This window comes from Anser anser (assembly GCF_964211835.1).
Source record: "Anser anser genome assembly, chromosome: 9".
NCBI lineage: Eukaryota > Metazoa > Chordata > Aves > Anseriformes > Anatidae > Anser > Anser anser.
Window position 1 is genome coordinate 14,014,630 of NC_139729.1, and position 24,002 is coordinate 14,038,631.

The 24,002-nt window shown below is 39.3% G+C and overlaps 1 protein-coding gene across 3 annotated transcripts; it reads left to right on the forward strand.

Moving 5' to 3' along the window:
* The first annotated feature begins 11 nt into the window (after nt 1–11).
* SEPTIN2 (septin 2) lies at nt 12–23,725 on the forward strand. Of its 3 annotated transcripts, none has more exons than XM_083849234.1 (13): nt 12–134; nt 1,944–1,976; nt 3,262–3,382; nt 6,652–6,738; nt 7,676–7,799; nt 9,269–9,403; nt 11,012–11,129; nt 15,186–15,287; nt 15,581–15,726; nt 16,350–16,433; nt 18,479–18,536; nt 20,337–20,440; nt 20,837–23,725. In XM_083849234.1, exons 2-12 carry the CDS (start codon nt 1,968–1,970, stop codon nt 20,430–20,432), a joined length of 1,080 nt encoding a protein of 359 aa, XP_083705360.1. In that variant the 5' UTR covers nt 12–134; nt 1,944–1,967; the 3' UTR covers nt 20,433–20,440; nt 20,837–23,725. The 3 variants fall into 3 exon arrangements, with proteins under 3 accessions (XP_083705360.1, XP_083705362.1, XP_083705361.1); XM_083849236.1 differs by lacking the exon at nt 12–134 and adding an exon at nt 583–592 and having other exon boundaries at nt 1,942–1,976; XM_083849235.1 differs by lacking the exon at nt 12–134 and adding an exon at nt 734–857.
* Nucleotides 23,726–24,002: the final 277 nt, after the last annotated feature.

Consider the following 24,002-nt stretch of genomic DNA (forward strand, 5'->3'; position numbering starts at 1 on the left):
GCGGGGCTTGAGGGGTGGTGGGCGGGGCTTGAGGGGTGGGCGGGGCGGCGGCGCCCCTCCCTGCCTCGCTCCCGCCCTGCCTGAGGGGGTGCGCGCGCGGCGGCGGCGGGCGGTTGGCGGGGCCGGCGGCTGAGGTGAGGGGCGCCGGGGGCGGGGGCTCGGGGCCGCCAGCCCGGGGCTCCTGGGAGCGTGAGGCCCCTGAAGGCCTTCGGAGGGGTCCCCGGAGGCCCTCGGAGCTGCGGTTTCCTGTCGGCAGAGGGGGGGGGCGAGGCTACACGCGGGGGCTGGCGCGGCCGCTCCGAGCCTCCCGGGCTTCGCCCGAGCCCCTCCGGCTGGGCCGTGCGAGCCCCGGGGGGGAGGAAGGGGGCTGAGGTGCCCCGGGGGGGGCTGGGCCGCTCCCAGCACGGCCCTGCCCGCGCGGGAGGGGTGGGCAGGAGCTGAGGGAGCGCTGTGAGGGGCTCTGTGGGAGAGCGCCGTGCTCAAGGCCCGGTGTCAGCGTCCCCCTGCAGAAACGCAGCGCCGAAGTTGCACAGAGTCACGGAATCCTCGATTACAGCCTCGGATCCTGAATCGCGGAGTTTCCCGGCGGCTGTGGGAAACTCCTCCGCGCTCAGCCGGGCTCAGAGGGAGCTGCGCAGAAGGACGAGCCTCAGGGGCTGCCGGGGTGCTCAGTGCTCCAGCAGGGTCTGGGTTTGTTGGGCTGTGCTAATTCCTCCTGGGGAACGGCTCGGCAGGGCCCCACGGCATCCACGGCAGGAAACGCTCCTGGGCGGCAGAGTTCTCACAGAGCAGGCCTGCGTGGTGGGAGAAGTCTCACGAGGAGCACCTTCAGTAGCTGAATGTTTCCTTGCTCGCAGGTCCATTTACCAGGGGAATTACTGGCATCGCAGATAATGGTTTTTATTTTTAGAATGCAGTTTCGCTTGAGAAGCAAGCTGCCCGGTTTTCATTCTGTGGTGAGAGGTGTGAAGGACAAGCGTGCTTCACTGGGACAGCGGAAAGAATCAGATGGCGATCATTTCGTGTCCACAAAATGAGAGCTGGAGTCAGCTAGATAAGAGGCAGCTCTGCTATGTGGGCTTTGTGAGTGGGAACAGATCCCTTGTTGGTTAAAGAGGGTGAGCTAGAGGAGGAACTAGAAAGGGGACCTGGAGCACTTATCTGCCAAGGGTACTGCTCATGTTGACGTTTTTAGGTTATCATAGTGAACGATATTATCTCTTGAGATCGTGCAAGTTAGCCTGATCGAAGTCCTCTGGTGTTGACAGGTCTTCGTTATAAGACTTTATTGCACAGAGGTGTCAGATGAGAGATTTCTTTTTTCCACATGCTTTGTATCTCTATGTGATAGAGCTGTGTGTGAAAATCCGAACTTGGCAGCAAAAGTTAAAATGGATGACTGAGTTTGCAAGCATCTAGACCAAAGAGGAGGAGAAAATGTTTCCTTTTGAAGTCATCAACTCTTTACAGAACATTCAAGCATGAAAGGAAATGGCGAGGGGGGGAAGTTTGAAAAGAAAAAAAAAAACTGCATGAGGGTTTTTTTTTTTTTTTGAGCTTTGAAAAAAACATGTTTCCTGTAAGTGGTAATATGCCTTTTAGCATATTTTGGCTAGTTTCTGGAAAGGATGTGAACTTTTTCAGGCTTCAGTATGGTTTGTCATACATTAATGTTGCCATGTTACTGTTGCTTGAATTTATTGTCTACTGATGGAAATAAACTGCCTAATGTTTGCTGACAATTCTGCTCCTCATTAATACTGAAGATTCAAATACTTTTCCTCTGTGAGAAGTGATTTGCACTGTTTCAAAATGTACATGTTTGTTCAAGGATGCTCGTTTCCTAATTTAGCATTCAAAATGGATGTTAGTTTGTTGTTTTTTTTTTTTTTCCCTCATGCAATTTGTAATAATCTGGAATACATTTTTTGTTTTGTTTTCAGATTTGTTCCTGACCTTCCATAAAAATGTCTAAGGTAAGAATAACATTTCTGCCTTCAAATGTAACAATGCAGAATGTATATTTTATTTTTAAAAAATTACCTGCAGACACAGAATGTTTAACCATAACATTGTCTTTGGTGGGCCTGTGTAAGTTAAATTTACAGTTCACAAGTGAGAGAGAATTCACATTTAGAAGACAATAGCAAATTATTGAGTTAGATAATTTACATATTAAAATAATTTTCTACACAGAGTATGAAACTCTGTAGTTAACTAATGCTCCTGGAAGGATTTAATTTTGGTCATGGAGTTGCATAGAAGTTCCTTGTTACATTTTCACTGAAACTTCCATTCTTCTGCTGTGTTCTGAGCAGAAATAATTTCAGAGAAGGATGTTCTTGTATTTATCTTATTGGTAACGTCTTTATTTGTTCATGTAGTCAACTGATCAGCAAAATTCTCCCTTAAAAGTGCAGTAACTTATATAAAAAAAATTATGCCGGGATTCAACTAATTCTTGGTCTCGTGTTTGGTATAACAGGTTAAAACATTCATGTTAGTTTATTGGAGCAAAACAAATGATAAAAGGTACTTGAGTAATATATTTGAAGAGGGAAACTAGCACATCTAAAGATTTCTCTGTGTAATTTGTAGTAGAGGGCATTTGAGTCACACTTGTATAATTTTCTTTTCCTTTTGAAAGAGATCTCTAATGAGGACTTCCAGCAGATGACTATCACTTCATAAGTGCCAAAAAAGAGATTAGTTAAAGTCATACTTATTTTAGTGCATAAGCCTCACACACAAGCATTTTTATTTTAAATGGGTGTGAAGGCACTGTTTAAGAAGAGTGTGATTAGCAGTACGTCAATAAATAAACTTTTTTTTTTATTTGAGGTGATCTTGGCTGAATGAGGGTAAACAAGAGTAAATGAAACATTTTTTCTAAGCTTTAGGTGAAGGCAGTTGTTCTATACTTCATTGTGAAACCATTGAATAACAGGAAAACCCGTGTAGTTTACTCTCTGTATGTCATGTAGTTTCGAATCATATGATTTCAAGTCTTAAATGATGGGCGAGGAATCCCGTATCCCATCGTCTTATCAGTGGGATTGACTTTATTTTCTGTTTCTTCAGAAGTTCTAGTGAGAACAGTCGAAGGCGGAACTTCTGAGAGCTAAATGAGCTACAAAACTTCTGATTTTTCCACGCTTCCTTTTCTGGTTTATTGCATTTGAAATAGCTGAGGAAATCACTTACCCAAACAAGTATGTCTTGTATGGTTGCTTATTATTGTCTTATTTTATTTTACTTTAGCAACAGCCTGCTCAGTTTACCAATCCGGAAACCCCTGGCTACGTTGGGTTTGCAAACCTTCCCAATCAGGTTCATCGGAAGTCTGTGAAGAAGGGGTTCGAATTTACTCTTATGGTGGTTGGTAAGAAAATGTTTCATAGTCTTCCTCACAACAAATTCTTGCTTACGTAGAGTGTGGAATTAAAGTGAAAATTGCTTCTACTGTTGTAAGGCTTTGGCTAGCATCAGAAAGTTCTTCTGGACTGTAGCATTTAACTTTCTTTTATAGTTCATTATTTCATGCATCAATTGTTTTCCATGTTACAAACTGTGTTTGAATATGTTAATAATTTTGTGGATGTGGTGAAGAAATTTTGTTTTGTCTTACAGGGTTCAAGCATTCCATTTAAAATTTAGCTTAAAAGTGTTTTTGCGTTTGAATAGACACTTTGCTTGCTTGCTTGTTTTTATTAAGGAACTGGTATCAAGGAGACTATTTAAACTATTTGCTATATAGTTCAAAAGAATCCAAACTCTGGTCTTTCCAGCCCTTCTGAATATTTTTGTAAGAGAAGAATGAGAATTAGATTAGTTGGTTTGATGTGAGGTTTTACTTTTCAAATTGATACTGGTTGTCTATTAGTAGTTAAAATTTAAAGTGTAATTCTATTAGATATTTCATTGACAATCTATGTTGGTATCAGGGATGGAAAGAGAAATCTTCTGCATCTGTGGAAAGCCTCTGATCCATCCTCTCAAAAGTCAGTGATATTTTTGCAGATTAAGTAGGCTTCACAAATCAGGCTTTGTTGTGGTCTGTGTTTTTCCTGATTCTGTGTTTCTTACTGCTTGGGAACTGTAACTCCAGAATTTGATGTTTGAACTCTGTAATTCTCACCTGGAAGACAGAAGTATCCTAATAGTGTTGTCTGCAGTTAGATTCTTTTTTATGTCTTCATACGAAGTAAAGCCCATTTGCATGTGCTAGATTAATCCAAGGGGAGATCACTGTGGAAATGAGCAGGAGAGGTGAGTCGGTACGTGATAGTAGGTGTTTAAGTTCTTAATTGTTTTGGATTCCAGTAGTTACAGAAAGAATCTGTCCTCAAACCTGTCATTAGTTTTGCCAAATGACAGCCCTAGCCTTGCTATTGCCCCATTTATCTCTTCAACAGTGCAGTGTTGGACAGCACCGGCCCTTGATTTTGGCTTCCTAGAATTTGATGGCAGTTGTTTCCTGTTACCTGGGGTGAGGGAGGAGAGGGAAGAGGGAGCAAGGACATAGGGAAATTAAGTTACACTGCTTGCTAAATGCCTTTTAATTGTTGGGAGTCATTTAATTTTAGCTCTGTTGGATTTGCCTAGGATAGTATCATAATGGATACCTTATAAAATCTAAGGGTAAAGCCAGCCTTTAGATGTTGGAAATCATGGTATCTGCTGTAACTCTTTGGAATTTACTGTTCTGTGATCCTAGGTCTGAGAAACAAGGATGTGCTTAATATCCAGAGCTCTTTCAGATGCATCACAAATAGGGCTATCTAAAACAATTCTCGCAGAAAGCTGTGCAAAATTATATAGACCAAACAGCTGTTTCTACTCTTACGTAAAATAGAAAGTTGTGGGGAAATGACATGGTGTCAGAGTAATAGAAAGGCAATTAACCCTACCATGTCTCAGAGTAAAACCTAACTCTATAGTCATTGCCTGCCACTGTTCTAAGGGATAAATGAAAACTACAGCAAGAGAACTTGCAGAAAAGTAACTTCATTGAAAATGTGGAGTGATATTTTGAGATACACTAGCAGAGGGAGGCAGTTGATGAAAGTTAAGATAAAATAAACTGCGCGTTAAATTGTCGATTATTTCAGCAGTTTGGAATGTGAATTCTTTCTCTTGAAATATGCATGGGGTTTAAGTATGTTCTCTTGTGGGCTATATCACAATGTCTGTATTGAACTATAATGCTCCACTAACTGTATTTCTTATTTTCTGATCAGGGAAATGTTTTGCTTGTTTTGTTTTTAGGCTCTCTGGACAGACAGTGTCTTGATCAATGCTTTTTCTTCTTCATGTTGTTATTTCAAGTATTGTTTGTCATGGTTTGGGGAAAAAATAAGCTGGAGTTTATAACAATTTGGCTGCTTGTCTCTGTTGCATCTGAAGAAATCATAACCACTTGTATTTATGAACAATTGCATATTTATTCTCGTTATTAAGATACGGCTTCATCTAAATAGTTCTTTCACTTGAGCGTCACTCAACTCTTACTGCTGGGGCCAGTAGTTACAATAGATGCTCTTTCATTCATTTTTGACAGAGGCAATGAAAACTGATTTGGTTTAGACGTAATATTTACCCAGGATGAAAATATGAAGTGTGTCACTGGTTGAAATCGTAGTTTTCTAGGTTTTGCTGAAATGATGCCATGCGAGTGTTGAATTACTCTGGCTGCATGTCTCTATCACTGGTGAAGGCTGCACTGGTAAAATCTTATATTGAGAGATGTGTTCTATAAGGCATCACAAAACAGCATCTCCTAGTCAAATCCCTATTTAAAAAATAATTCCTTTTTTTTGTTGTTGTTCAGATATTTTTCTCAGACTGCTGTTACAGAAGAGACTTTGTTGCTTAGAGGGATCAAGTAGCCCTCTCTGGTTTTACTTTTTCATTCTCAAAAAATAATTTGTTCAGTGAATTCATGTACTGAGCAGTTTGAGTTACTGGTCTTCTTTATGCTGACATTTTTTTCTGATTTAGTTCTTAATATTTATCTAATTACTTAGCTTTTGAACTTTTCTGATGGCTCAGTCAGTAGCTCCAGAAGAAAAGCATTCTGGTACGTTTTGGTAATCCCCAATTTCTTCAGTGAAAAAATTCCTTTGTGCATACTCAGCAGCCATATCATGTTCCTCTCCCCTCATTTTTTTGCCCTATTAGCATAAAAAGTGGGAATAAATCACACTTTATGATGGCGATCTTTGCAAAAGCTCAGTAACACCTTTTTCATTGTTTAAATTGATGATATGGCCTAGACAAGACCCAGCTTCTCAGTGTGTATGATATTCTGGAGTGCTAGCAGGAAAGCTTACTTTAAAAAAATCAGGAGACGTGATATGGGAAATTAAAGTCTAATTTTAAAATGATCAGAACTCTGCTTGCCTAGAAGGTTTAATTACAAATCATCTGTGAAAACTCTGAGAAAGTGTATTGTAATGTCGAGATGAATAAATTGTCATTCAACATTCCTGTGCAAATTTTTTCTAATACAAAATTGTATTAGTGAGCTGTAAATCCTTAAATGGCAAAAAAAATAGATTTGACATGAAAAAATATATAGATGAAACTTTCTGGATACAGTAGAGATTAATCATGCAAATATATTGACTTTATCTGTAAATTGAATCACAGGTGAATCTGGATTGGGAAAATCTACGTTAATAAACAGCCTCTTCTTGACAGATCTCTACCCAGAAAGGATAATCCCAGGAGCTGCTGGTAAACACACTTTTGTTCTGGTTTTTCTGTTCTTGATGATTTTGAAGTTGAATATTTTTATGTTTGGACTTTATTATCAGCCTGTTGTTGTTGTTTCAAGCTCTAATGATTTCAAATGTATTGGCTGATACTTGAACTACCAGGTAGAACTGATTTCTTCAATTCCTGGTCTGTGTGGTTTAGTCCTTGTGTGTGCTGAAGAGTCATACTGGCATTTATGTGCTAATCTCTGCTTAAAATATGTCATTGTGTCACGTTAAGAGAAATAATCAACAAAAGCAATCAGAAACTTTTTAAATCTATTGCAGTTCTAAACTTGAACACTTTTTATGTTTGCTTGGGCTTGCAATTTGATTCCTTTGGTCTGGGTAGATAGTGAATGTGCACTTGGACTTGTTTCTTCTTCCCCCCCTCTTCTGAGGAGGGGGAGCGAGAGAGCGGTTGTGGTGGAGTTCAGCTGCCCAGCAAGGTAAAACCACCACAGCACTTCACCTCTGTTTCATCTTCAGCTCCTTTTCCCTTTTTTTCCCTGTTAAATAAGGCATACAATAATGCAATGAAAGAGAATATTGTAAGAATATAGATTTACTATTAGAAGTACTAATATATATAGTATAGATTTACTAACAGAAGTACTATTTCTTCCTCTTTGCTACTTGTTAAACAACTTGCTTTAAAAATTTATCATGTTGGCTGAAAACTACTTTTAAACCTTAGGAAAACAATATGTTACATATAATTTAGTATTGTTCTGTGAATTGCTGAGTACTTACACTTTTTTCTCAGTCACTCCCTTTTGCCTCAGTTTCTATATAAAATTTGAGAAAAGTAAGAAAACGAAAAGAATTTCCTAACCTGACAATCAATCTTTTGATAGTGTCTCAAAATGACAGCCTTATAAATTCTATTCTGAAAGATCAAGTTTCTTGTCTTTTAGAGAAGATTGAACGCACTGTGCAGATTGAAGCCTCAACGGTTGAAATAGAAGAGAGGGGTGTAAAGCTGCGTCTGACGGTTGTAGATACACCAGGATATGGAGATGCTATCAATTGTCGAGATTGGTACGTACAGAGTACATACTGGTCTACATTTGATGACTGAACACCCATTTCACATTACGTCTAATGACATAAGTCAATATCTTCCTTTTTTCATGTGTTAGGTTAAGTGCTGAATTTGAGGTGTCGCTTTTGGAGAGATGGGCAAATTTTCTAATTTTGAGGAAGCTTGGTTTAATTTTAGATGTGATTCAAGTTTAAAAATGTTTTCAGTTGTTATATGTTCATTCAGATACATAAGAAGAAGCATCAGTTAACTTCATCCACAGCTTGAAAAAAATGCTGTGACACATATGCTTTGATTTTTTTTTTTTTTTTCTCTCACCTTGGTTAACTTTTTTAGGTTTGGAAGGGTTTTAAGCGGATCACGTACTTGACTCTTATATTCAGAAAGCAGTGGAACCACTGGGACACAGTGAATTAAACAAACCCCTGAGAAAGTAATCCATCTAGTCTTTGCTGCAAATAAAAATTCAACATTAGATCTTGTCTGCATTTGTCTGGGCACTCTCAGACTCCATGCTTTGTTTTTTTTAAGTGTATTTTCATTGTCTTAGGTTTTTGAGTGGCTTGAAAAGTTTGCTTTCTAGTAAGTACCAAGAAATAATCTTGATCAATGGCATTCAGTGATAGCCTCTGCTGCACTTTAGCCCACTTTCTGTCAAGAACTTGCTGGACCATCTCACCTATTCTCACTGTGGCATCCTGCTGCCCTTTTTGCTTCCCTGTTCTCCCATTAGTAAAGTTTTGTTTGGGATCTCTGAATCGCCTCTAAGGTTGGTTCTCCACCTTAACTGGGAATCAGAACATCTCAAGCCAGCGTTTGGAGATATACTTCTTATTTTATTCTTCCATTCAGTAATAAACTGATAATTCCATCTGTTTTGCCTTGGGTATTTATCATTGGCAAGCATACAATAGGAGGAGTGTAGCTGTTTGCTCAAACCAAACAAATTTGTGTGTAAAATGAAGTGGTTCAGAGAGATGCAACTCAAAGCAGTATGATGCAAGATTTCAGCATTTCTGCATCTCTGTTTCAGCTGTTGACCAAGTTTGCTGTTGCATCAGCATCAATAATTTGATGTTTTAAATTGATTTAGAAGAAGATTAGATTGTCTTGAGTATGTGCAATTAGTGCTAACCACAAGATGAATACTAGCCCAAGAGCAATTTGCTTAGAAGTTAAGATGTGTATCATTATGTGTATATGTATGCGTATTTTATCTTAATATATAAAAATATATATTTATTATCCATAGTAGTTATCATTGTTTGTTACTTTGGCATTCAATTAAAATGCTAAGATACGTGCTTAAGATAGTTTTACAGTGTCAGTAAATTACTTTTGTCCATCAACAGGCTGATTCATCAGCAGGAGGTCTTGGTATTTTAATGTAACTTTTGAAAGTTCACTAAAATTATTGACCGTTTTGGAATGAGCATGATTTCTTAAATCTCAATTTGTTTTACAGTTTTAAGACCATAATCTCCTACATTGATGAGCAGTTTGAGCGATACCTGCATGATGAGAGTGGTTTGAACAGAAGGCATATCATAGATAACCGCGTTCATTGCTGCTTCTATTTCATTTCACCGTTTGGTCATGGGTAAGTGTTTCTGTCATTTTTATTTTTGAAAAATAAAATTATTTTATTTTTTCACTTCAGGGAGTTCGTTTTGCACCCCTTGTTTTAAATTCTCAGAATCAGATTGTCATTACTTAAGTATTAAAACTACTGGAACTAACGGGTGTGTCCTTTCTGTGTAAAAGGAGGGACATTTAGAATTAGAATCGTTCAGTTGGAAGGGACCTGCAAAGATTATCGAGTCCAACTGGCTGACCACTTTAGGGCTAAATAAAAGGTAAAGCATATTAATGAGGGCATTATCCAAATGCCTCTTGAACACTGACAAGCTTGGGGCCTCAACCACATCACTAGGAAGCCTGTTCCAGTGTTTGGCCACCCTCATGGTAAAGACATTTTTCCTAATACCTAGTCTGAACCTCTCCTCGCACAGATTTGTGCCATTCCTGCATGTCCTATCACAAGTTACCAGGGAGAAGAGATGAGCACTTCCCTCTCTATTTCTCCTCCTCAGGAAGTTGTAGGGAGCGATGGGGTCACTTCTTAACCATCTTTTCTCCGAACTAGGCAAGCCAAGTGTCCTCAGTGTCTCCACACAGGACATGCTTTCCAACCCTTTTACCAGCTGCTTTGAAGCAAGCTTTTTGATTCAGTTCCTGTATCCAGATCATTGTTAAAAATGTTGAGCATAACTTGCCCTAGAATTGAGCCCTGGGGAACACTGCTAATGACCAGCTGCCAGCCAGATGTAGCCCCTCCCAGCACAGCCCTTTGAGCTCTACCATTCAGCCAGCTCATCACCCAGCGTAGTGTGAGCCTTTTTATCTCCCAGTTGGACAATCTGTCCAGAAGGATACTGTGAGGGGTGGTATCAAAAGTCTTACTAAGATCCAGAAAGATTACATCTGCCAGCTTCTCTTTGTCCACTAAGTGGGTGACCTTGCTGTATCAGTAGATCAGATTAGTAAGGCAGGACCTTCCCTTCATGAACCCATGTTGGCTATTCCTTGACAGTAGCTTTGTTCTGAAACGTCTTTCAGTATCCCCCAGGACAATCTTCTCCATAACTTTTCTGGATACTGAGGTTATACTAACAGGTCTGTAGTTTCCTGGGTCTCCTCTTGTGCAGATATAACATTGCTCAGCTTCCAATCAGCAGGGTCCTCCCCAGAATCCAAAGACCTCTGGAAAATTGTTGAGAGGGGTCCAGCTATAACATCCACTAACTCCTTCAGTACTCTGTCAGGCCCTGTGGATTTAGGAAATAAAACTTGTGCCTTACAATTTCAGTGGCCACTTCAGTGAAAGGTTACTGCTCATCCAGTCATGGTCCTCAGAGGACCATGAGAAATTCAGAGAACCAGGCAACCCAAGGTATATCTTTAATATTAAAAACTGAGGCAAAAAAAGGCATTAAATGCCTCTGCCTTTTCCTTAACCTTATTTGTTAGGTGGCCATCTTCATCAAGTATCAGTTCGATATTTTCCTCAGACCTCCTCTTGCTGTTCACATACTTTAAAAAAAAAAAAAAAAAGAAAAAAGCCTTTTTTGTTGTCTGGTCAATGTTGGTGTGAAGATACTTTGGTCATTTAGATTAAAAATAAACTTTTTCCATATTATATTTTTAGCCTTAAGCCTCTGGATGTTGAATTTATGAAGGCCATACACAACAAAGTAAATATTGTACCAGTGATTGCAAAAGCTGATACGCTTTCACTGAAAGAGCGAGAAAGACTAAAGAAAAGGGTAAGTATTTTTCTGGCTCACAGAAAAGTGTTATACTTCGGCTATAGCAGCTTGGTCACTGACAAGAGGAGTGTTCTCTTTCACCCTTACTCTGTTCCCACCAAGAAAAATAGAATCTCATGTGCACTGTGTAGCATTATTTAATATGTAGTTTGATATCTTTTGAGTTCTTCTATTATGTATTTAACTGAGAAATTGTCTTTAAAATGTTGCCTGTGAAATGGCAGATCTGGCTACATCTACAATTACACTGAGTGAATTTTGAAACTTTGGAAAATATCTAAGTGCATTCGCTAGTGGTAATTTCTCCTTACCTGGTTGATCAGTTCCAAAGCAGAGACTGTAATCTCCAAAGCAGAGACAAAGCATCTATAATCTTCATATGTCAGAATACTGATGATTGAAAATCATGATTTTTCAAAGATTTTACTACATCACTCTCTTCTAATACATTCCTCCTTCCATAGGCTAGGCACCTGAACACATTCAATCTTGCAGGACTTGGTAGTATTTACTGAGGGGAGGAACAATACAACAAACCATCATGAGTTAGTAACTATGAAGTTTAGACTGAAGTGATAGAGAATTAAGTTGTGCTCATTTGATGCGGGCTTATTTGTTATATTTAAAACTTTGTCTATGATTTTTCCATTTATTCTGAAAACCCTTATAGTTAATTTACCCAACTTGCAAAAAGTACATTACTTTGAAATACTTATTCTGCTAAAATTCTGCAGAAATAAATTTGTTTTCTAAGAGCAAAATTTGGGTTTATGGCAAATGGATTCCAGCTGCTGATGCCATTCTTAACAGTTACGAATACAGAAAAAAGGATCTGTGGTGTTTGTCGCTCAGTTAGAGATGGAGGTATTTAAAAACCTATCCCCCCAAGTAGTAATTCAGGTGCAAAAGCAAGGATTTTCAGGCTGGTCAAAGCAATTATGACATCTGTGTCAATACATTGTAATTAAGGGAAAAAAAAAGTTTTTAAAAAAAGCTCTCTTTCTTATGTGTAATCCACAAAGGATAGTGTTTCATAGAATCTCAGAATGGTTTGGGGTTGGAAACACAAATTCCTTAAAGACCATGTGGTTCCAACCCCCTGCCATAGGCAGGGGCAGTTCCCACCAGACCAGCTGTCCAAAGCCCCACCCAGCATGGCCTTGGGCACTGCCAGGGATGGGGCATCCACAGCTTCTCTGGGCAACCTGTCCCAGTGCCTCACCACCCTCTGAGTGAAGAATTTCTTTCTTGTATCTAATATAAATCTACCCTCCTTTAGTTTAAAGCTGTTATCCCCTGTCCTGTCACTCTACTGGGATGGTTGGACCAGATGATCTTGGAGGTGTTTTCCAATCTTAATGACTCTAAGATTCTATACTCCCTGATGGAGAGTCCCTCCCCAGCTTTCCTGTAGCCCCCCTTCAGGCACTGGAAGGACACTGTAAGGTCTCCCCAGAGCCTTCTCTTCTCCAGGCTGAACAACCCCAACTACCTCAGCCTGGCTCCATAGCAGATGTTCTCCAGGCCATTAATCATCTTCGTGGCTTCCTCTGAACCTGCTCCAACAGCTCCATGTCCTTCTTGTGTTGGGGCCTCAGAGCTGAACGCGAGGCTCCAGGTGGTGTATTTGACCATGACTGATTGTGGGGAAGGCCTTTTAGCCAACACTTACAGTGATAGGCACGTGTAAACAGTCGTAAAATAGTTAACTATATATTTATCTTTTTGACTCTCTATTGATTGCCTGCTATATTACTTGGAGTCATAGAATCATCAGGGTTGGAAAAGCCCTCCAAGATCATCTGGCCCAACCACCCCCCTACCACCAGTATCACCCACTGAACCATGTCCCCAAGCACCACGTCCAACCTTTCCTTCGACACCCGCAGGGACGGTGACTCCACCTCCTCCCTGGGCAACCCGTCCCAATGCCTGACTGCTCTTTCTGAGAAGAAATGTCTCCTCATTTCCAACCTGAACCTCCCCTGGCACAACCTGAGGCCATTCCCTCTGGTCCTATCACTGGTTATCTGTGAGAAGAGGCCGACCCCCAGCTCCCCACAGCTTCCTTTCAGGCAGTTGCAGAGAGCAATGAGGTCTCCCCACAGCCTCCTCTTCTCCAGACCAAGCACCCCCAGCTCCCTCAGCCACTCCTCACAGCACTTGTGTCCCAGGCCCTTCACCAGCTTTGTAGCCCTGCTCTGGACACGCTCCAGGGCCTCAATGTCCTTCTTGTAGTGAGGGGCCCAAAGCTGACCCCAGCACTCGAGGTGCGGCCTCACCAGAGCAGAGCACAGGGGGACGATCACCTCCCTGGCCCTGCTGGCTGCACTATTCCTGACACAGCCAGGATGCCGCTGGCCTTCTTGGCCACCTGGGCACACCGCCGGCTCGTGTTCAGGCGAGCATCAATCAGCACCCCCAGAGCCTTTTCCTCTGCACAGCTTTCCAGCCACTCTGCCCCAAGCCTGTAGCATTGCATGGGGTTGTAGTGGCCCAAGCACAGGACCCAACCCTGAGCCATGTTGAGCCTCATCCCCTTGGCCTCTGCCCATCGACCCATCCTGCCCAGGTCCCTCTGCAGGGCCTCCCTACCCTCTGGCAGATCGACACTTCCCCCCAACTTGGTGTCACCTGCAAATTTACTGAGGGTGCACTCACTTCCCTCGTCCAAGTCATCAATAAAGATATTGAAGAGCCTGGGCCCCAACACCGACCCCTGGGGAACACCACTGGTGACCAGTTGCCAGCTGGATTTCACTCGGTTCACCACCACTCTCTGATCCCAGCCGCCCAGCCCGTTTTTAACCCAGCACAGAGTGTGCCTGTCCAAGCCATGGGCTGCCAGCTTCTCCAGGAGAATACTGTGGGAGACTGTGTCAAAAGCCTTGCTGAAGTCTAGGCAGACTGTGTCAACAGGCTTTCCCTCATCCACCAGGTGGGTCATAGAAGGAGATGAGGTTGGTCGGTTGGTTGCCTTTCATGAACCCATGCTGACTGGGCCTGATCCCCCGGTTGAACTGTTCACATTTAAACACAGTTGTAGTACAGCTCTCTCTTGGCTGTCTTGCTGCTACATTACATTTTGCAAAAGCTAAAGATAATTACTGACACAATAAAGCTGTATTAGGAATGCCTTGAGTTGCGGGAAAGAGGATGATCATCACCTGAATTAAACAATTTTTCTCTCTAATTTGCAGCTTGAATGAGGAGTAAACCATGGGTTTTCAATTTGAATCAAGATGTGAATGAAATGAGGCAAACAGAAAGCAAAATAAATTTGCGTATTTTAAATATGCAAATACAACACAAAAAAAAACTTTGCTACTTGATGTTCAGGGACTTAAATGGCTGAAATACATTAAAGTTTTTTTCCATTGCAAACTGCATGGCAAATAATACTAGTATCAAAAGGTTAAAACTTCTCCATTCTGTGACATTTTAAAAATCTCTAATCCTGTTTGGAAGAAAAAACTCAATTTTGTTCTCAAGTAAGACTAGAATATAGTAATATTCTCTAGACAAGGAAGGTTGTACTTCAGTTTTGACAGTTATAGCTAATGTGGAGCAGGATAAATAGGGAAGGAAGAATTGTTTGCATTGTTTTTATAGCTTTGTTTAAAATTAAATCTCACAGCTAGTCATATGTGTAATTTTATGTATAATAAATTATTGGAGATGAAACACTGCAAGGCGCAATTGCAGGTCTCGTTTATGTACAATAATCAGTGTTATTGGGTAGATATTTTTTCAGGAGGACTAATTCTCCTCAGTGAAGCTCATTTCATTGTGAATACAATTTTTAAATAGTGGAAACTTCCGAAGTGTTAAAATAAAGCAATGGAATAAATGTGCCACTGTTTGTCTGAAAGTCTGTGGCGAGGAGTTGTTGAATATCATGAAGAAATACGTTCTTTAAAAGCAAATAGTTGGCAATGAATATGAATTAGTAAGATATACACAATCTCTGGCCTAACTGATTAATTTTACCTTAAGTTTTGAAAGTGCTCACTTTACATGTATATTACCTCCATTTCTTTATATAAATCTCAGATTCTGGATGAAATCGAAGAGCATGGCATCAAGATTTATCACCTGCCTGATGCTGAATCAGACGAGGATGAAGATTTTAAAGAGCAGACAAGACTGCTGAAGGTACGAATATGCTGCGTCTTTTCAGAGTGCTCGGATGGCTTTAAAACAAAATACAGAATGTGACCTTTGATGAGACCTTGAGTGAGTTACTGTAGCTCTGTGCCTAGGCTTCCTTATCTGGAAGATAGTGGTAACAATGACATTATTTTTCCCTACAAGTTTTTTTAACAGCTTCAAATTAAAAACATTGTGTACTTACTACCAATATATGCAGTGCTGAGAGGAATAAGAGTTTTTTTTTTGAGTTGTTTGTGTAGCTCATTGTTGGTAATTTTTGAATTTTTGACTTTCAGGCCAGCATTCCATTTTGTGTAGTGGGATCCAATCAACTCATTGAAGCCAAAGGTAAAAAAGTTAGAGGTCGACTTTACCCGTGGGGTGTCGTTGAAGTGGAGAATCCCGAACATAATGACTTTCTGAAGCTGAGGACCATGCTAATGTAAGTAGAAAACTCCAATTAAATAGTAGTAAATAAATAAATTCATTAGGATGATACTCAAACATTGGGACGAGGGTGTGGAGCGGTTGTGGAATCCTCAGGGATGTAGAATTTATCTGGAGAAGGCCGTGAGCAACCTTGATCTAGTTAGTCTTGGCCTAGGTAAGGATTGGACGAGAGGTCCACAAATCCTCTCCAATCTGAACTACTCAGAAATTCTGTGAAAATAATCATGTGTCTAATTCTTCTGTTGAGCACAGATAGCCAGGAATATAAACCAGGTTGCTTTGCACCTTGTGCTTGTTTTTGTGTGCTTTTATAGACTTCACAATTCTGCTATTTAAGTTTTTTCAGCTGTGCTACTTGGCATCCCCTGCCCAGCACTGCTTTGTCAAATGTCTCACACAGGAGTACAGGCTTACGCAGAGGCTGTCTCGGGGTCTGGGGTGGTGTCTCTGTCTTTTATTGCACCAATTTAACTTACGTTAGCTTTGAAATTAGCATATTAAATGGGTGCACACGCTGAACTCAGTGATCCAATGCAGTGCTGAATGTGAGAGTTCCTTAACCATGCTGATGTGACGCAGATACGTTTTATCTGTTCGTTTTTTTCCTTCCTCTAGCACCCATATGCAAGATCTTCAAGAGGTGACCCAGGATCTTCACTATGAGAACTTCCGCTCTGAGAGGCTCAAACGAGGCGGCAGGTTGTCATCTTATTGTTACAAGCTGTTTCCTCCTCCTCTGAATTTATTTTGTTCTCCCCCTATCCCCCATTTCATTGCTAGGATTTCGTAGACGATGGACAGCTCTCTAGTTACAGTCAACATAAAGCTCAATCAATCCGCTTACACTGACAGTAAGAAAAAGTAGTATGTAAATCTGAAGAGATGGTTGTGACACTAAAAAGAGTATAGTCAGATTTCTCTTTTGTTTAAGACTGAATGCAGCTGGATCAGAGTGTTTGGGTATATAAGTAGGGCAGACGTGTATGATAAAGATCTAAAAATGTGCAAATTAGATTAATGCTGATGCATTCAAAGAAATCCCTTTTTAGACTTAACCACTTGAATATCTGTACTGTGTCTTTAAGAAGAGAAACAAGTCCTTCTGCACTGCTTTATTTAACACGATATAAATAAATAATTTTCTTTGCAAAGCAGTCAGAGAATAATGTCTTTCTACCCTATTTTGAGCTGTGGTAAAACAGGCAGGCAGAATACCTCATTTTTAACTAAAATAGCAGGGTTTACAAAGTTGAGTTCGTGAGCTCTTGCTGAAAGCTGGGTGTGTTTCCTGGTTTAGATTTTTAGGTTGCTTCTCTTATTCCAACCACTAGAGGGTTTCATAATTGCACATTTCAGTGCATTTGATATATTTTTGCAAAGCTTTTTCCATTACGTAACTTCTACTGTTGAAATAGGCTTTGTCATATGCCTGGTCGATTTTCAGAAAAAGGAGTTTGATTCTGCCTGTAGGATTGGCCTACAAGTTCAGTTTTCCCTTCAGGCATGGTGCCATACTTTTCCCCTCTGACTTTTAAATCCTGACTTCTGAATTTCAAGCTAAAAAAAATTTTTGTCAAGTTCTGGTACCTGTTACCCAACAGGTATTTACAAAGGTCTTAGAAGTAATGTCACGTTGGGGTGTCTAGAGTTAAAGTAATGCTTACCAGTTTTTTGAGGATTTGAAGTTGCCTCTGCCAAGGACCCATGACAGTAAGTTGCTGTTAAGTTTAGATATCTTTGTGCAACTAAAACAAGCTTTTGAGTCTTGTCTAGTTGAGTGGCAGAGATATCTTTGTTTTTACATTTCCAAAGTGTTCCTACGCTGGAGTTAAGCTATTGTAAGTGAGGGTGCTTTACATGGGAATTTGTTTCAGACCTGTACCTATTCCACTGGCAGTCCTTGGCAGTGTTTCTAGAAGCTTTTGGACACAGAGGATTTCTCTGGCAATCTTACAGAAAAGTGTGCAAATGCACAGAAGCAAGTTTTCTCAAAGATAAATGTACTCATTTTTTTTGAGTGACTGGATTTTTAAGCACAATGCAGTACTGAAAAAAGGAGAATGGACTTCTTATCTTGTTGGTTTTAGCTTTTTACTTTCTAGAAGCTTTAAGGGTAAGATATAACGTAATGTATACTGTTTAGGTGTTTGCAAGTAAATGTGGTTCATGAAGTTAGAGATGGGATAGAACTGCATCAAAAAAGGATCCACCTGAGGGTAGCTGAGTTTTCAGATTCATAATTTCTAGATGTTTTATATGCTGCTTCCATATTTTTGTTAACATCTTGTCCAGCATTGTTTTGATTTTGAGTATCAATTTGTATTGATTTATTGCACCAATGAAAAAGAATTTAGTACAGTGTTTCTGTACTCAGATTTCTGAGTTGCTATACCTGCGTGGCACACAAATTGCAATCGGTTAAGATAATCTTATAATCAGGTAAACTTCTGCATGTGAGTACTTTCCAGAAATAGTTTTCACTGGTACCTATGTAAAAAAATCTGTCATGTCATAGCCAGAATTCATTTTGAAGTTTATACTTGCTCTGGAAGGAGTAAGGAATAAATATATGTTAAAAAAAGTGAATAGCAGCTACGTGGGGAACATGTTTCAGTAAACTTTGTGTGTGTTATGAAACATATACAATGTGTTCTGAAAGCCTCGTTTTTTGTCAACAAAATATTCACTGGAAAGGCAAGATCCAGAGTGTATGCATGTTGTTGAACAATATTTGTTTATTGTAGGAAAATAGAAGATGAAGAAGTAAATAAAGACCAGATTCTGCTTGAAAAAGAAGCTGAAGTAAGATGAAAAAATTCTGTACTCTTGTGATGGGGGAATTTTTATTTATTTTTTATTACAATTAGACAATTGATTTGCATGATCTTGATAATTTGTAAAGGGAAAGACAGAATTTACTAATATAAAGTTATTCAAGGTGCAGTAACAAAAGAGAATATGGAGAAGTATAGAAGAGCCTCAGAATATTAATTTATTGGAACAAGCGGAATCTGGTAAATGTCAGATTCCATTGTACAAGTCATTTGTGCGGGAAGGGAGAGTCATCCTCATATATGAGAAAAGGCTCTAAAATTAGCAATTGCAGATCAGGAAAAAGGTATGCTCGGCAGTAAGGGAGGAAACAATGGTGGGAATTACCAGGAATGAAGAACAACATGAAAATTTCGCCACTATGATAAATCCATAATTCAGAGCTCTAACACTGTTTTTGTGGTCCCCCTAATTCAAAGAGGATATAGCCATGACTAGAAAAAATACAATGAATAGCAAAGAGTGGGCAGAACGGCTAAAGCAGAGACCTGAGGCAGGTCCCCTCTGATGGCATACTACGTAATGTTCCTTTTGGGGAGTAGATGACAGAAGGGAAGGATGTAGTGAGAGGTTTATACAATCATAGCTGTCAGGATGAATGGGAAACTACAATAAAAGAAGCAGGCTGAATTTAATAAAATTAATAGGTGGCTTTTTTTTTTTTTAACAAAAAAGATACTTTTAAGGTATTTGTAAATTGTGGTACTCATTAGCGTGGAATTTTGAGCATATTGAGAACTTGAAGGTGGTTGCTAAACACAATGGTAGAATGTTTTGATTTAGAAAGTTCTGAATTGACATATTTCTAGAATTTGAGAGCTTATGTCGTGTGTGCACCTGCTGTTGGGTTTTCCATTCATTTCCTAATAGCCAGTCTGGAAAGAAGGCTGAGTTAGATGGATCTTTTGATATGCCCTAGCCCAAGAAGACCCTCAGGCTCCCCGTACTGGCCTTAGTAGCTATCCAAGTCCCAAAAGATATCCAGGGAAAAGATTGTTGTTTCAAGGAATACAAAAAAACTGTAGTGTAACGTCTTACTGGTTTATTTTTAATTGTTAAGTTTAACATTTCATTCCGAGTTTAAAGTGTAAATATGCAAAGACACCCGAAAATGTTTCAGTGGTGAGGTTGACTTCCTATCTTTCAGAGTTTCATACCATAAAAGAATTTAAGTAAACCCTGTTGAATGTACAGTAGTTAGTAGCTGAGTTACTTGATTACCCTGTGTTTAAACGTTGCAGTGTTGTACAACTGAACTAAAACAATTTTTAATAATGCATACATCGCCTTGGATGGTTTGCCTGTAATCCGTGCTTCCACCTAGTCATCGTTAGTACAGAAGTTGAGAAGTAATCCTCACAGGGTTTTATTTTTGATGGCAGATATAGGTGTAGTTGGAGGAACTTAAACAAGCTGCTTGTGTTCCTATGATACGTTTTGGTGAGTGTGCTTGTTCAGCACTTCAACACCATCATTCTTACCTGTTTAACTGAAATGGAAATCTTTGCTTCCTCTTAGGGATACTTAAAAACCTTGTCTCGAGTTAAACTAATAAAGCCTGCTTATTTCACTCAGGAAATTTCCAACCTCTTAGTGGGTGAAGATGGGCAGTAGAAAAACAAGCCATAACCTGAGATTGCTGCTTGTCAGATGAAGCCAATGCAGATGCATGTTCCCTCTTTAATATGAATAATAAATAGTGTGGTGGCAGCAAAGGATCGTGTTCTGAGGTGAGATGAGGCTAAAGGTTTTCCTATGCTCTACTTTCAGCTTCGTCGCATGCAGGAGATGATCGCGAGAATGCAGGCGCAAATGCAGATGCAAATGCAAAGTGGAGAAGGAGATAGCAGTGGACATCATGTATAAAGTGTTTGGTAAGGTGTTCAAATAGCTACGTTACAGAGTTTTTCTTTATTACTCATTATTACGAGTGCTATTAAGTTTTGGAAAAATATTTACAGGACGTGTTTGTGTAGGTTTCAGCTTTCGTTTTAATTTTTAAGGTTTAGCTGATGTTTATGAAGTGAAATGGCTTGAAACTAAACCGAACATTAGTGTGGCCTTACACACACACACATGCATTCATTTTTTTCAGAAAGTCTATACAATGTATGTTGGAAAGAATCATGGAAGTAATCTTTTAGATTGTATAAATGGGTAGTTCTCAAACTCACAAAGTTGTTTCATTGTGACTTTGAAAATGTCTATGCTTTTTTATCAATGTAAGAAGATAGCAGATCTTAAATTGCATTTTTCTGTCTTATTTTCAGATTACTTTATACCTTGACTTAAAGGAGACACTCTGGATTTGAATTATGCTGGTGTTACACCAGAAAGGAGGCCTTTTGCCCAATTTGTGACTTGGAGATTATTTTAGAATTTAACATGGAAACGCGTTGTGGTAACTCTTGTGATACGTATTTCATAACATGTAGTCAGTCAGTATTTTATATATTATACACACTTGACTTTTTGTTTTGTAGTTCTTATATTGAGTTTATTTTCAGTTTCCCATTGTATTAGGGATACAAAATAGACATTGAAACTTCTAGCCTGACATGGCGTTAGATGATTTGCTTTAATATGGCTTATTAGTTCCTTGCTTTTAACTTTGTATTATGTTTAGAAATAAACAGCTATTAGTGATATCAGTAGTGTGTAATAGTCACTAATTAGGGAAACCTGCAAGGTTAGTTTTATATTTTTGCAGTGTTTACAGGTGTGTGTCTGTGAGACCCTAGACCTTCTTCTGTCTCTGCTGAGTGCAGGTGATCTCCTTTGGCCTCTGCAAGTATCTAGTTAGAATTCAGGCATGCCTTTTGTCTTCATAAAAGAAATAAGAGGAAATACCTCTTGAAGGGCACACTGTATTTTATATGACAGGAATTATTTCCTTCAGATTTAACATTGAGGGCCATACATTCTTTACTGTTTGCCTAAAATTGCTTACTCTGTATTGCGGAGAATCTTTAAGAGTTTCTTGTAGGTCAGCACAAATCAGTCCTGCTGTTTTCTGGCATTACTGTAACCAAATAAGCTTGAGTAATGTTGGTATGTTAAATGAGATAAACCCCAAAGAGTAGTTTTCTGTCCATGGGTGTTTCCATATCCAAATGCATAAGAAATTCTTTAATTCCTAGAGAGTATTTTCATACTATTTTTAGGGCATTGCAAACTGTTAATTGTAGTATAACATATATACTAGCACACTTCCCTTCTTTTTAGAGTGATCTGTGCCTGATAGGATCAAAGTGAACTGTATTTTAATGTCCTGGAGTTAGCAGTAATACTTATGAGGTGACTCCAATGTGTTACACAGTTTTTTAGGCCAAGGTCACTTTCCTTAACGCTGATAGTAAAGGAAACTGGTTTTGAGCTTGGCTGGACTTCTGCTGCATATCGTGGTAGGTACTGAATTTGCCATATGTAATAACAGCTATAGCATACAGCTACGTAGGTGGCAGCTAAGAAGAGTAAGCAGTTATGCACTGTTCTTGGCTTTTCTGGTACTTCTGATAAAGCCAGAAATCATATTTCCTAATGTGATGTGTTACAAAACACTGTTATCTGAACAGCCAATAAATAGATAGAATTCCAGCTTTTCTCTGTTCTGAGCTCAGGTGCAGCAATGATTTTTATAAATTGTAATGTTTTTTTTTTTGAAAAAGTAATAAGATTTCTACAGCTAATTTCAGTGATATTCAAATGGCTAGATTAAATATGAACCTGCTAAGCAGAAGAAATTTTTACCTGCCTGAAACTGCTGTTTTATGGATTGCTTTATATTTGAATCTTTCTAAAAATGTGAAGTAAAGTTCTCTGCCCTAGCCTTTGCTGGGGAGCTCCATTTTTCTTTGCAAAAGCAATTATTCTCAAAGGTTTGTGTATGACGCATGTGATCTTCCCTAACCGTCACAAAGGTGTAAATGAGACCCTTTTTATATATGTAGATGCACAGAAGTGCTAAGTCCCATTTTGTCAAATTAGATACATGTAAAACTTAGATGGAAAAACATGCACTTCCAAGCTCTTGTATTGCCTTTTCTAAATAGCACATAGAAATAACATAGCAGTATTACCAGAAAAAAAAACAAAGCAACAACTCCACAGCACCTTATGTATTTCTAAATCTTTGATACATTTTTGTGAGTCAGTACTCATAAATATACCAGAAAAATAACTCGTGTCTTCCTAAATATTTTGTGAGCTCCCATACTGTTCTGCAGTTGCCACCAATCCGGTTTTGTTCTGATTCTGCAGCATTTGCCTGCTTTTAAGCTATTATTAGTCTGGTATCTCTGATAAATGTTTTGAGCACAGCGACACAGTGACATTTGTGTTTTCACATATAAGCTTGGTAGGTACTGTAAGCTGCAATAGTACTGGGAACCAGTACTTGAACTGTGAAATCTGTGTGTGTGCAAACCAGTCCCTGGTTGTACATGTAACTCTCTGGGTATGTTGCTTTTTCTCCTGTATTTTCTAACATGGGAGTAAAAGCAGGTTGTCTGTGCATTAAGTGCTGTTTGGTCACTACCTGTGGAATTACTTTAGGCTATATCTTAACCCCTGAAATAGCATCTATCTATTGAAAGATTTCCTCAGGGTAAAGTATTCTGGATGATTCTTAGGCAAGTGATTTTTGATTTATAAATTCTATCAGGAGAAATATTTTCATAAATAATTTTTTCATAGGAAAAATCAAGTTTATGGCACTTGCCATTTTAACTGAAAGCTAATTGCTTCTCCTTCCCAAGTCTTTGGGGGCGATCATTTGTTGAGTGCCTGATGTCTCTGAAGGTCTCTTTCCCCTTCAATTCTCTTGTGTTGGCCTTGCAGTCAGTGGTTTCAGGTGAGACATAAAAAGTGAAACTATGTTTCACAGATTCTTTTTTTTTTTTAGACAAACTTCAACTACTGGTAGAAGAAAGACTGGGAGACAAAAGGTAGATGTTTGGTGTGATGTTGAACTGGCTATAATTTGTTTTCTTTTATAGCTTTGTTACAGTTTCTAATTTAGGAGTCAAAATACTTCTGAATTTGCAGAGGTTTATATTTGGTGGCAAAGATGTCTTGCTCTTGGTACAAAAAACTTACTGTTATATTCTGTTTTATGTACTGTCACTAGCCAAGACTATAATAAAAATGCAAAAACTTTTTTTTTGTCTTTTGTTTTGATTCCTTATTGTAATCAACCCTGGTAATGTTTGTTTGTTTGTGGTGATATGTTTTAAATATAAAAGAGTAATTTAGACATGGTTGAAAGAGAACACCATGATGAAGCTGCATACAATATGTCCGTTAAATATGGTATGCTCCACGTTTATTGGTACGGTGCATTTCCCACTGGGTGTTCCCAGAGATGCCAAAGCCCTACCTATGGGACCTTGCTTTTTCAGCAGTTCTCACCAAACTTCCACGTCCCTTAGTTACTCT